The sequence below is a fragment of the Pelophylax lessonae genome (genome assembly GCF_965119305.1).
Source record: "Pelophylax lessonae genome assembly, chromosome: 3".
NCBI classification, from domain to species: domain Eukaryota; kingdom Metazoa; phylum Chordata; class Amphibia; order Anura; family Ranidae; genus Pelophylax; species Pelophylax lessonae.
The window spans coordinates 335,133,832-335,147,217 of record NC_138770.1 but is presented as its reverse complement, the minus strand read 5'-3'; the positions used below and the strand labels follow the sequence as shown (position 1 = coordinate 335,147,217).

Genomic DNA, 13,386 nt, shown 5'->3' with positions numbered 1-13,386 from the left:
TGCATTTCATTTGGATATCAAGGTCCCAGAGTCTGGAGGAAAAGTGGAAAGGCGCAGAATCCAAGTTGCATGAGGTCTAGTCTGAAGTTTTCAGTCAGTGATGATTTCGGGAGCCATGTCATCTGCTGGTGTTGGTCCATTGTGTTTTATCAAGTGTTCTTTTTAAAGTAGAACTATATGTAAAACATTTTTTTCCATTTTGCAATAGAGTAAGGGAGGTTTATAACCCCTGTCAGTTTTTCCCAAATATTTTACTTTATGAAGCAGCAGGTTCCAACAATGTAGAACATTACAATAAGGCAAATACACTAATCGCAAAATATCAAGTACGCAATGAACCCTCGAGACAGTTACAACGTATAACAAATAGCATATAGAACAACTTTGGTAATCCTAGATCATCCAAGAGATCGGGAGGTCACGAAGTAACAGCCGAGGAAAGACCTCCAAAATCTAACAGGTGATGTGGGAAACTACTGAACCCTTTACTCGTCTCCAAGGCCAAACCACGTAGGAAATGGCCTAGGAAGAGGAAGAATAGAAAGAATAACGAACAGAGGAAAAGGGGGAAAGAAGAGAAATGGAAAATGAGGGAAGGCAAAAAAAAAAAAGTGGGAGGGAGAATGATGGAGGAAGGGGAGCCACAAGAGACTACACCAAACATGACTTAAACATAAGCAGTCATATATTTAACTGCCAATGGGACTGACTGCGAGAAGAGACTTCCCCCTCATCAGAAAATACACTGCTCCATAAAATTAAAGATACACTTTTTAATCAGAGTGTAGCATCAAGTCAATTAAACTCCTGGGATATTGATCTGGTCCGTTAAGTAGCAGAGGGGGTTGCTTTGGTTTTAATTAAATTAACAAGGGCACTAGATGGACAACAATGAGACAACTAAAACAGAATGGTTTTACAGGTGGAGGCCACTGAAATTTTTTTCCCTACTCATCTTTTCGGACTGTTTTTCACTAGATTTGCATTTGGCTAGGGTCAGCATCACTACTGGTAGCATGAGGCGATACCTGGACGCTGTAGAGGTTGCACAGACATTATATGGCACATCAATACATGCCATTGACAGAAGGTCTGCTGTATCTCCCACCACAGTCTCAAGAGCGTGGAGGAGAAAGGTAGTTACTCTAGAAGAGCTGGACAGGGCCAGGACTAGTATCTGCTCCTTTGTGCAAGGAGGAACAGGATTAGCACTGCCAGAGCCGTACAAAATGACCTCCAACAGGCCACTTGTGAATGTCTCTGACCAAACAATCAGAAACAGACTTCATGAAGGTGGCCTGAGGGCCCAACATCCTCTAGTGGGCCCTGTGCTCACTGCCTGGCCCCATTGAGCTTGATTGGCATTTGCCATTGAACACCAGAATTTTCAGGTCCACCACTGGCGCCCTGTGCTTTTCATAGATGAGTGCAGATTCCCCCTGAGCACATGTGACAGGCGTGAAAGGGTCTAGAGAAGCTGTGGAGAATGTTATGCTGTCTGTAAAATTGTTCAGCATGACCGGTTTTGTGGTGGGTCAGTGATAGTCTGGGGAGGCATATCCATGGAGGGATGCACATACCTCTACAGACTAGACAATGGCACCCTGACTGCCATTAAGTATTGGGATGCAATCTTTGGATCCTACGCTGGTGCAGTGGGTCCTGGGTTCCTCCTGGTGCACTACAATGCCCAGCCTCGTTTGGCGAGAGTATGCAGCCAGTTCCTGGACGATGAAGGAATTAATATAATTGAATTGCCCCTACGCTCGCCTGACCTAAATCCAATAGAGCACCTCTGGGACATTATGTTTTGGTCTATCTGAAGCCCCCAGGTTGCACCTCAGTCTGTTCAGGAGCTCAGTGATGCCCTGGTTCAGACGGAGAAAATACCCCAGGACACCATCCGTCTTCTCAAAAGGAGTGTGCCCCGACATTGTCAGGCATGCATACAAACACGTGGGGGCCATACAAATTATTAAATACCATTTTGAGTTGCTGCAATGAAATTTCACCAAAATGGACTAGCCTGCAGCATAATTTTTTTCACTTTGATTTTCAAGGTGTCTTTGAATTCAGCCCTCTACGTTAAAAATTTTAATTTCCATTAAATGATGTGGCATCCTTTCGCTCCTAACACATTAGGAGCCATATCAGTCCATATCAGTATAGATGTTCAGCATGATATTTTTCCTCATTAAGATCTGATGTGTTTTCAAAGTGTTACTTTAATTTTTGAGCAGAGTATGAACATGATCCTTAGAGTCCAAGCCTTTGAGTAAACCTCACATTTGTGTTGGTGCGTTTGGTTCAGTTTCTCTACCTTACGTAGCCAAAGACCAGTGGACGGAGGCTGCCGATCTCTCCACCTTAAAGAGATACAGGCAGCATTCAAATGATGAAGCAGGACGGAATATTTTTAGATTTTGACAATATATTGGCAACATGTAAAAGGAAAAATGCTGGGTCACTCAGAACAAAGTAATCCATAAGTTTTTTTACTATTTGTTGTACCGCTCTCCAATAATGCTTGAGCTTAGGACATGACCAAAAAACGAGTAAGCGCGTTCCCTGCTCCTCCTGGCACCGCCAGCATCTGTCCGAAGTGGCTGGAAAGAATTGATGCAAGATAAAAGTTCTGTACCATCCTGCTAAAATCTTATTATTTTCTTGGATTCTTGTGCAAAGCGAGGATTTTACGGCAAATTGGACCATGTTGATTTTTTGTGATTCTGTAGAGGAGCTCCCCAGGTCGGCCTACCATTTCAGGAGGTATGGTAAGGAGTAGTTCTCTGGAGGTAGAAGCAATAGCGCATACAGTTTGGAAAGCACATGAGGAAGCGCACCCATGTCTGAACAGTAGTCCTGTAAGGTGGTAATGTACTGTACAATAAAAACTATTTGTGAAGTGAGCTGAGAAAGAGGTATATTTGAAGAGCTCTCTTCTTATTTCAAATCATACAGGAGAGCGTAGGCCTATTTGAAGTATACAGAGGGGATGCAGATGAGTAAAGCTTGAAATAGGTAGAGAAACTTTGGTAGAAAGCACATTTTCACGATACTGCAGCACCAAAACCAAGAATGAAGGCCTCGTGCCAATTAGCCAAAACTTTCCCTAAAAGCGGAGTAAAGGTAAAATTGAATGTGCGGGGCAGCTGCGGAGGGATCAAAGTACCCAGATATTTTAGGGTTGCAGCAGTCCACTTAAAGTTGAAGTTGTTGGGTGTAAACCTATCATCAGCATTAACTGGAATCTTCTGTTGAACACCTCTGCTTTCCAGTCCCTGAATATCCGGGTTCCAGCTGACCATACATAGAAAAGGCTCCAGAGTGACGGCGAAGAGGAGAAGTAATAATGGGCAACCCTGTCTGGTGCTGTTCTGAATAGGGAAAGGGACCAAATGAACCGCATTGACCTTGACTGAAGCTGTAGGTAGAGTTTGGTGAACAGTTCAGGCCAAGCAAAATGACGAACACCTGAATTTGAAGGACAATCAGCGGTTGTTCGCCCTGCCAAATGCCCTGCAATGCACTTCACACTGCACAGCCCATTCTAGGCCCTGATTGGGCACAGTGAGTGGCTGGTTGTTAAGGAGTGAGCCTGGGAAGCTGGCCGATGCATCCTTACCAACTGATGAGTCATCAGCTGTCAATGAGCTTCCCTGCTGACAGCTGAAAAAAAAAAAAACACTGCCGGCAATAAAAGTGGAAAAATAATACCCAGCATGGGATCTCAGTCCATACTAGGTCCTTCATGTCTGGTATGGAATTTAAGTGGAATACCGTGCCAAATTTTTTTTTAAAATGGCATGGGGAAAGTGCCCCCCTCTGCCTCCTGAACCATACCAGACCACATGCCCTCAACTATGTTGATGGGGACAAGGATCTCTTCCCCCCAACCGCTGTGGGGGTTATCATCCGCGAGGACATCTTGACATGTTCATGGAACATCTTTACAGACCAGAATAGACATAACCTTGGACTTGGCCACCTTATTGGTCACGTGATAAACAAAGGGCTATTCAGAAGAGGAAGCTTATCATCTCCAAAGTGAGTCTCTTGAATCAACGCTATGTCATAGCGAAGTCTTTTTAACTTGTGTAGGAGCAATGCGCCTTTTTTCAGGAATATGGAGTCCTTTTGATGTTAAGTGAAGTGAAACACAGAGAATCCATCACGACTTAGAAAGAGAGGAAAAATGGAAGCGGGAGCAAAGAGAGTAGTACGGAAAAAGAAAGTGAAGACAATTGAAAGAGAAAGTACTGAAAGACGAAAAATAAGAAGAGAAGCAAAAAGGTTGCAATGTTCAGCAGTCTCACACAGACACTAAGATGGGAGTCCCTGAGGCACTCACTAATGAAGCAAACCGCAACGTAAATACAGGCCTAATGAGGGGGGGGGGTACAGCCAGGGAGAAAGCTCCCATCTTTCTCTAGGCAGAAACAATCACAAATGCATACAAATTATTTCATTATATAAAGCCTATAGTGAAAAAGCAAACTTAAGACACAAGACTGGGGGTTAGATATCAACAGACCCTCCGAGTGAGGTACAGGTAGTCAATATAGAACTGTGTAAAAATCATATACTGTACATCGGATGCCTCAAAAGTGGAGACAAACTGCATCCCAGGTAAGTCCGAAAACAAACCTGAAGATCATCTACTCTCAAAACAATGCTTCATGTGAGCAAACAGGCACCCGTAAAATGCATCGGTGTACCCAGGCCCAACTGACCAAATCTCCAAGCAATAGATGCCTTTAATCTAGAGAGAAATAAACAGTTGAATCCGACAGAGAGGTACATCTCAAGGCCAAATGAACCTTACCCATTCTCACAGAGAAGGTGCCTCCGCACTCCACCAACCTCAAGCATACCCAGCCCTATCATTAAGACAGGAGACCATATGAGTGGTGGGTAACAGAAGCAGACACAGCCCCAATATTTACATTAGAAATTAAATCTGGAGGTCTCTAGCGGGAGACCAAGACTCAAATCGAGTGCCCCATCACCTGACACTGATCCCACTATCCATCCTGTCAGCAGATGAGTAGGAATATACCAACATGTGGTAGCAAGCCTAGCAGAGCATTTGGGCAAAGTCTCTTATAAAGGTGAAAGACAGGTCTACCAAATCAGTAGCAGAGGAAAACATTGAAGAGCAAATCCCTCCACTGAAATAGTTCATATGAAAGTCATCCATATAACATCAGTTGGGGATCAGTCCACCTGAAAAGAGTGGCAAGTTCCACAGTTTTTATTAGGTAAGGTTAAACATTAAGATCCAAAGACCTTTCCATGCCGGTAACTGAGCCAAGGTTCGATACGTGTACTCCCCAGTAGAGCTCGGGTAACAACCAAAAAAAGAGGAAAGCACAAGGATAGTTTGGACACCCCATGGAGGGTAGAACCGACTCAAGACTCATGTGGCCCTTCAGGAGTTGGAGTGCAGGACCTAGGTGGCAGGGTAAGCCAGAATGGGGTCCAGGGACCAGAAGCCTGCCCGGCTGTCGTGGCAACAGTTGGAGCCAGTTAGGAACCTGGATTGGCTCGGTTTCCATGAAGGTGAAGAGAGCAGGCAGGTCTTCTGGGGTCCGCAAGGTGAACAAATCAGTCCCCTTTCTAATGGAACGAGCAGATATCCCCAATGATAGGTGAGCCCCAATTGACTGGTCTTATCCAGTAGAGGACCAAGGAGCACCCAGCACTGTAATGTGGCGCAGGAAAGGTCTGGCAGGATCTTCACTGAGGCACCATCATAATCCACTGCCCCTTGCGTCCAGGCCTTTACGAAGGATGGATTCCTTTTGATTATAGTGATGTAAGCGACAAATAAATATCCCTCGGCTGATTCAGATCTGACGGCTTGGGGCCCAGCTCTCTAAGCACCTGATCCATTTTGAATTCCGCCTGGGGGGGAAGAGTCCATCACCCTGTGAAATATGGCTGTACCAGTGTCCTGAAGCTGTTCAGGACCTGTGGCTTTTGGAGCGAATCAGAGCCGAGTTGTTGCGGCAGCTCCAGTCCTCCAGCTCGCTACAGTTTAACTGTAGCGCAACAACCGCAGTGTTTTGGCCCTCATTCGCTTGTTCCAAGTCAGCCACTCTTTGTTTCATGACTGTAACAGAGGTTTCTCTATTAGTGAGTGGGTTTGCACTTTAGTCTGGACCAACTTTAGCTCCTTGCCGTGGGAGTCTTCCAGCTGTAGAATAAGCATCTCAATCTCAGCTTTAGTTGGCAGCGCTTGAATAAAGCCCCGTACACACGTACCGATGGTCGGCATACAAATGTTCCTCTTTTCTCCCCGGGATGTCGGTGTCTGTTGAAAAGTGCAAAGACAGCACAAGGACAGCACAAGAATTTTGTCTGCAGACTTCAGCTGACTGCAGAAGTGATGTCATGTAATGGTTAACTTTCCCTGTGTTTTTAATTTTCTGAGCATGCCCAGTCTTGCAAATCTGCGGTCTGTCGGCCGAATTCTGTACTGACAGGCGAACAATCGTCCGTTCTGGTGTCCGCAGACAAAAATTTTCATGTTTGCAAGAAAGACTTTTGTCCGCGGATTGTGCGCAGACATCTGTCGGAGGCACCATACTAACACGCGTACAATCGGCAGATCCTTCGTCCACCGACGTTTGTATGCCGACGATCGGTACGTGTGTACGGGCCTTAAGCGTCAGCAGATCTTCCTCTCTGTGCAGGGAGGATGTGGCTGCCAGGACAGGTGGAGAGCTAGGTTGACCATACGTAAGAGCCTCCGAAAGATCCAAATTTGAGTCCGAAGTCCCGGACAATGTTGGAGAAGGCTGCAGTTATGGTGATGCAGAGGGTAAACCATGCGGCTCCTCCATATTGGCATTCAGACTAGGCCGCTGAGGCCCAGGGTAGAAATTATATATCTTGGTCTTCAATCAGAATGCCCGAGAGGTCTGTGGGACTGCCTTGGCTTTCCTCTTCTTGCAGGGTTCGTACGGTCATGAAATTCCTGGAAAAGTCATGGGATTTTGACATGGCACTTTCCAGGCCTGGCAAAGTTTTGGAAAATGTTTTGGAAAAGTCATGGAATATTGAGAAAGGCGCCACTGTGGATGCTTAATGATTTTATTAACACATATTTTACATGGTGTAAGCATCTATAGGACTGGTAGGTGTCCTTCCAAGTCCGCGGTTTGCCCTGAGACTGGCCAGCAGCAGCCGAGATGACAACCAATCAGGGGACTCGCTTCTGATCGAGGCAGCAGAAGTGCATAGTCACTGGAGGGAGGGCCGCATGAACGTTATGATGCGGGGGTGCGGTAACCACCCCCCCACATCATCACGTTTATGCGGCCCTCCCTCCAGTGACTATGCGCTTCTGCTGCCTTGATCAGAAGCGGGTCCCCTGCTTGGTTGTCATCTCTCAGCTGCTGCTGGCCAGGGCAAACCGCAGACCCGGAAGGACGCCTACCAGTCCTAAAGACGCCTACACCATGTGAAATGTGTGTCAATAAAATCATTAAGCATCCGCTCCACTGAGTGGCGCCTTTCTGCCTTAACTCTTTTCTGCCTGTTCGTGGGACTGTGGCTTCAGCCTAAAGATTAAGCGCCGCATTTTGTGCATCTGACTGTGCCATCCATACCTTCATGCTTGAGCTGCTTTATTCCTGGCAAGCAGGAGCACCCATTTAATCTTCCTTCTCCAGTATAAACTAAAGAGTAAGCGCTGCATTTTTGTGCATCTGTACCATCCATACCAGTCCGGCTGCACCTCCATCATGACTGCCTGAACTGAAGCTTTATCCCCAAGCAGGAGTGTCCATTAATCTTCTTTCTCCAGTATATTGGTCACATTACAATAGTTAACTTTATGGGGGTAACACAGTTTCAGCTAAAGTGAGTGTGTTCACAGTGTAGCAATGCCAGGGAAATGTAGCTTTAAAAATGTATGGCTTTATGATGAAAAGTATGAGAGGTGGCTGGAGAAAGATCGGGACCCGGGACGTGCTAAATGTACAGTGTGTCGTAAAACGTTTGACATTTCGAACATGGGAGAGGCAGCGCTGTCTAGCCATGCTAAATGTGCAAAGCACCAGTCTGCAGCTGTGTGCTCGACCGCTTCCAATCTGATCGCTGGCTTTTTCACCCATGCGCCTGAAGTGACACCGGCTCCCAGCTGCGGCAGTGGTGCTTCCATCTCATCCACTGTAAAACAAGGGACCATTTTGAATCACGCTGTATCCAGAAACTAAACCCTAACTGCAGAGGTACTGTACACTACAAAGCTTGTCATTTATTTTAGTAAAAATATGCTGGGTGTGACATGGATTTTCTTCTTATTTGACATGTATACATAGACATTCCATGAAACATTAAGTCATGAATATTTATGTGACGTCATGGAATTTTATTGGTAAAAATGTGTATGAACCCTGTTCTTGGCTAAGAGCATGCTGGTAAGCAGAGTAGTGTATCAGCAGTAAAAAGCCTGAGATGATGCGGTAGCTTAAAACATCTGCGTTCTCACTTGGCCATGCCCCAACCCCTGTCAGGTTTTTGTCATCTGTGTCCCATAGGGGAGATTTATCTTCACTTCCTGTTTCATAGCCAAAACAGGAAGTGAGGGGAGATTTGGGATTTTATTTTACTATCACTTTCAAAAACACAAATTATGCCTCATATTTCCCTAAAATCATTGCAGGTTTTTTTTTTTTCTATATTGTTTTTCTTTCATCATTCCTCTCTTTTATTAAAATATTATCCTTCTAAGGAGTGGTGTTATGGGAGGATACATCTTTGTTCACCATTTTACTTTTCAAGCTGATGACCTGGTTTGCTGTATTATCCATCACATCCCTTTGGATTTTTTTTCCATTTCCTCACTATACAATCTTGATCTTTTTTTTTTTACTTACTGGACAGTCATATAATCTTCACCTAAGTGGACGTCATTTTGACGTTCTGGGCTTTCAGTGATTTTACCAAGATGATATGTGTACCTGCAGGCATCATCTTGATATAAATATTTATAGCAGCAGATGCCCTGTAAAGCAGAAGTGATTAGAGTGGCTGTACTGCCACTTGATCACGTCTGTGGGCAGGTGAGGGGGGTGTAGATTATCATGCACTTCATAACAATGAACTCTGTAGATCATTGCTTTGTTTGAGACTTGGAATTTATGAAGCATGTTATTCTATAGGAGGGGATCATTTATTTACCAGTGGTACTGTTTTCATTTATTTCTTGGCCAATAATCTTAACTGTTTGTTGTTTTCCTACTCAGAGTTGGTCAACAATAAAATATAGATATTTTATGCAGGTTTGTTCAACTTTGTGTATTAAATATGCTTTTTTTTTTTATATGCTCAGAAGGGCCAGTAGTCATAGCCAGGATTCTTTTATCTGAAAAGTTTTGTAATTTATAGCAGTGGTCCTCCACTCCAGTCCTCGGGGCCCACTAACAGGCCAGATTTTAAGTATTACCTTGGGGGAGATGCAGACTAGAATACTGCAATCACTGAGCAGCAAATGAGATCACCTGTGATGTAATTTAGTTATCTTGCAAACCTGGCCTGTTAGTGGGCCCCGAGGACCACTGATTATAGTATACCAGAAACTCCCCCACTGATGATTTATACAAAAGCTTAAAAGGTATATGTATATAATCATGCATGTGGAAGAGACTTTTGAGGATTTTAATGGCTGGATTTCACTTGTCAAAAGTGCTGACTATGCTGTCCCCATGTCCCATTCAATGTAAATACAATGCAATGCAAAATGTTCCATGATTGAAAGATGGATGGATGGATGGATGAATAAAAGGTCTGCGTCCATCAATTGTGGAATGCTTTGCATTGAGGGAACCTATAGTACAGCTTGTATGAATGTGAATGGTACACAGGGGAGGAAAGGGTGGGCATAATCAACCATTGACAAGTTCCAGTCATAAGCACAGCTACTAATATTATCGTAATGACAATGCCCTACCCAATCAGGGAACACTTTAAAGTCATTGAGAAAATGCAGTGTTCTATGAATGACACCCATGCTGAGTGAGCGAGTGACTTCCTGTGTTCACTAGGGCAGCTGCTCGGCCCAGGACCTGGATGCTAGTGGTGATTATTGTAGAAGCGGTGACTACTACAGTGATTTCCAGCTTCCACAGAGATTGGCCAAGTAAGAAACATATAGTCCAAGCAGGACCATTGTAACTATGCAATAATAGCCATATCTGGAATGCAACTTTAAACAGTTTGTATAGGGCTGCCTTCCTGAACCTGTGACTTAACTGTTGTTAATATAAGCACCAGCATACCCACCTCACTCAAACATATATGAAGAACTTAGCCAATACAGGACTTTTTTGTTTTAAAATACTGCTGGAGAGTGACATATCAGTGAGATGTACGGAATAATGCTAAAGCTGGCCATACATGGATCGAAATTCAGACAGTTCAGCAGAAAACTGACAAATTGCTATCCGCGTATGGCCATTTCAGTTCATGAGAAGTCTGTGGGCTTGATTTACTAAAACTGGAGAGTGCAAAATCAATAGAAATTCTGCATAGAAACCAATTGGCTTCCAGGTTTGGATGTCAAAAGTTAGAAGCGGATTGGCTGCTATGCACAGCTGTACCAGAGTTTGCACTCTCCAGTTTTAGTCAATCAATCCCTATGAATCAACTTCTTACAAGAGGGATAGCTGGAAAATATATGTTCATTTAGCACAGATCTGTAGGAAAGACTCCCTGCTGTCAAAATATGAAACAGCTGGGAGGATTCCTACAATCAGACCGAATGTGTGGATAGGGGAATCTCTTCAGTTTTTTTGGCTGAAAGAAAAAAAAAGGAACCTTGTATGGCCAGCTTTAAATACAGTATGAATTAAAATAAAAGTCAGTTTATGGAGAAAGAATTAGAGCTTATACCTTTAACGTTTCCCTTTTATTTATTTCTAGCTTTCATATTCACTTTTTTACCCATTTATAGTCTTTCACATAGTTCTTTCTGAAAAATTCTATAGAATCCACCTAAAACTATATAGCAGATGTACAGATTATTGTTCATATTCCTAAAATGTTCAAAGGCTGATGGCGGTTTATTCAGCAATGAAAAAAAAAAAAAAGTTTGAGATAAATGCAGAAAATAGTACATTGGTCATGAAACCTCTTCCAGGTAATCGGCAACATCACTTATATGAGATATAGAATTGTCCAAGGTGAAGTCCTCTAGTTTATTGTCACTGCCAGTGAGGTCATCAACAGACAGTTCTTCTTCCAGATCCTCGCCAATGCTGAGCTCACTTTTATCGGAGCGCTGACTAGTGCTGTTAAAGTCATCGGCATACTCATCCTCATTCCCTCCTCCCAATTCAAGGGAAGCCATTTTCTCTGAAGCCGATCTGAGGTCTTTGTGGGGGGTATTGGGCACCTCTGAGCGGGAGCTGGGCTCTGATTTGTGAGATTGTGAACTAAGGAGGGCTGAGAGACTCTGGTGAGGCTTGCTGGTCTCCTCTTTATAGCCATAGGTCTTCTCTGGTTTAGGAAGGGGGTCATCATAGAAAGAATCTCCCTCCAAGTCATCTTCATCCAGTTTGAGGCCCTGACTTTCTTGTGGCGGAGGCTCATCTGCTGTGGGTTGTGGTTTCAGAAAGTAGTTGTCAATGGAGGAAGAGTTGGTATGGGGGTGCAGTTTGGTGATGTCAGAAGCCTCCACAGGCCTACACCGGGTGTACAGGCGCCTGTACATGGCCAGAAAGTCTTGTAGATCTAGGCGATCTTTATACTCCTCTATGATGTACCTGTCCAGCATGTCTCTGTCAGAGTAAGGGAAGAGTTCCCCGAACAGCTCCCTCAGCTTCTCTCTGCTCATCTCCCCGTTCTTATCCCGATCATACAGCTCAAACTTGGCTTGTGCCTCCGCCAGGTGTCCAGGGGGCAGCTCCTTCTCTGGTAGCCCGTTCTGTCTACACTGGAAACTCCTGACCAGCTCTAGGAGTAACGGGCCACCCTTCTCGGCCTCGGGCAGGCCCAGCTCTCCGGCCACTTCAGCCCGATCGTTAGGTGTGCTGGGCAGGTTGGCCTCAGGCTGGAGTACGGCCAGGGTGAAGTCCAGGTGGAAGTGCTGCAGGAAGTCAGTGACTAGGCCGGCTACCAGGCGGCCCTCTCTGCTGTTTAAGAACTGCCGGAGCCTCTCATTGACCAGTGCCGGCTTGTTCTCCGCCCGCTCCTGCTCCTCCAGAGCCATGAAGACCGAGGCTCGCAGCTCCGCTTTGATCTTGTTCAGCACGCCGTTGTTCTCCAGCGTGTGGATCAGCAGATCCCTCAGCTCGGTGTCCTCATCGGCCGCAGACATTGTCGGACGGTTTGTAAAACAACAAGTCTGTGACAGGAAGAAGTTTGCCCGCTCGTCGTCTGGGAGACGGCCGAATGCTAAACTGCCGGGGGTGGGTCCTGGTGCACGCCTGCGTGCTGTTGTCACGGCGCATGTGAAGAGAAGCCACGCCTGATGCGCCGGGAGTCGTCTTCCGGGATAAACACACTGCTGCTGTGTCGGCTTACCCAGTGCTCACCAGGCACCGCCCACACCTGCCTTCTCATCTTCAATTCATCCAAGGTAGGTACCAGCCTCTCTTCCCTCTGGTCCGTCTATGTGTGGGGACAGTCTCTGGGCTGGGCAGTGTACAACTGGTCTCCCAGTGCTTGGTAGGCTGGGCATTCAATGGCTGACCAGTCTCTCTATGTGGGGACAGTATGTGGCAAGTAGCACAGCTTTTCACCCATTCATGTCTATGGCTTCTGGCACCAAGGCCTCTTTCCGATGGGGGATTACATCCATACCCTTTGTAGGGTGGTGTCTAATGGGGCGCACATGTTTCATGCATTCCCTGCACCAGCAGTCCCATTCATGTCTATGGCTGGCAGTATGCAGCACCTGGCACCAAGGCCTCTTTCAGATGGGGTGATTACATCCATACCATACCCTTTGTAGGGTGGTGTCTTATGGGGGTGCACAGATGTTTCATGCATTCCCTGCACCAGCAGTCCCATTCATGTCTATGGCTGGCAGTATGCAGCTCCTGGCACCAAGGCCTCTTTCAGATGGGGTAATTACATCCATACTCTTTGTAGGGTGGTGTCTTATGGGGGCGCACAGATGTTTAATGCATCCCCTGCACCGGCAGTCCCATTCATGTCTATGGCTGGCAGTATGCAGCACCTGGCACCAAGGCCGCTTTCAGATGGGGTGATTACATCCATACCATACCCTTTGTAGGGTGGTGTCTTATGGGGGCGCACAGATGTTTCATGCATTCCCTGCACCAGCAGTCCCATTCATGTCTATGGCTGGCAGTATGCAGCACCTGGCACCAAGGCCGCTTTCAGATGGGGGGTTACATCCATACCCTTTGT

General features: G+C 45.6%; 1 protein-coding gene across 1 annotated transcript; it reads right to left on the bottom strand.

The window, feature by feature from the left end:
• Positions 1–11,092: 11,092 nt before the first annotated feature.
• Positions 11,093–12,424, bottom strand: CEP43 (centrosomal protein 43). The gene has a single exon (XM_082248906.1). It carries the CDS (start codon positions 12,326–12,328, stop codon positions 11,132–11,134), a length of 1,197 nt encoding a protein of 398 aa, XP_082105032.1. The 5' UTR covers positions 12,329–12,424; the 3' UTR covers positions 11,093–11,131.
• Between the last annotated feature and the right edge of the window lie 962 nt (positions 12,425–13,386).

Bases quoted from the DNA above. Each gene is read 5' to 3' on its own strand.
- CEP43 (XM_082248906.1), bottom strand. From the start codon at position 12,328: ATGTCTGCGGCCGATGAGGACACCGAGCTGAGGGATCTGCTGATCCAC.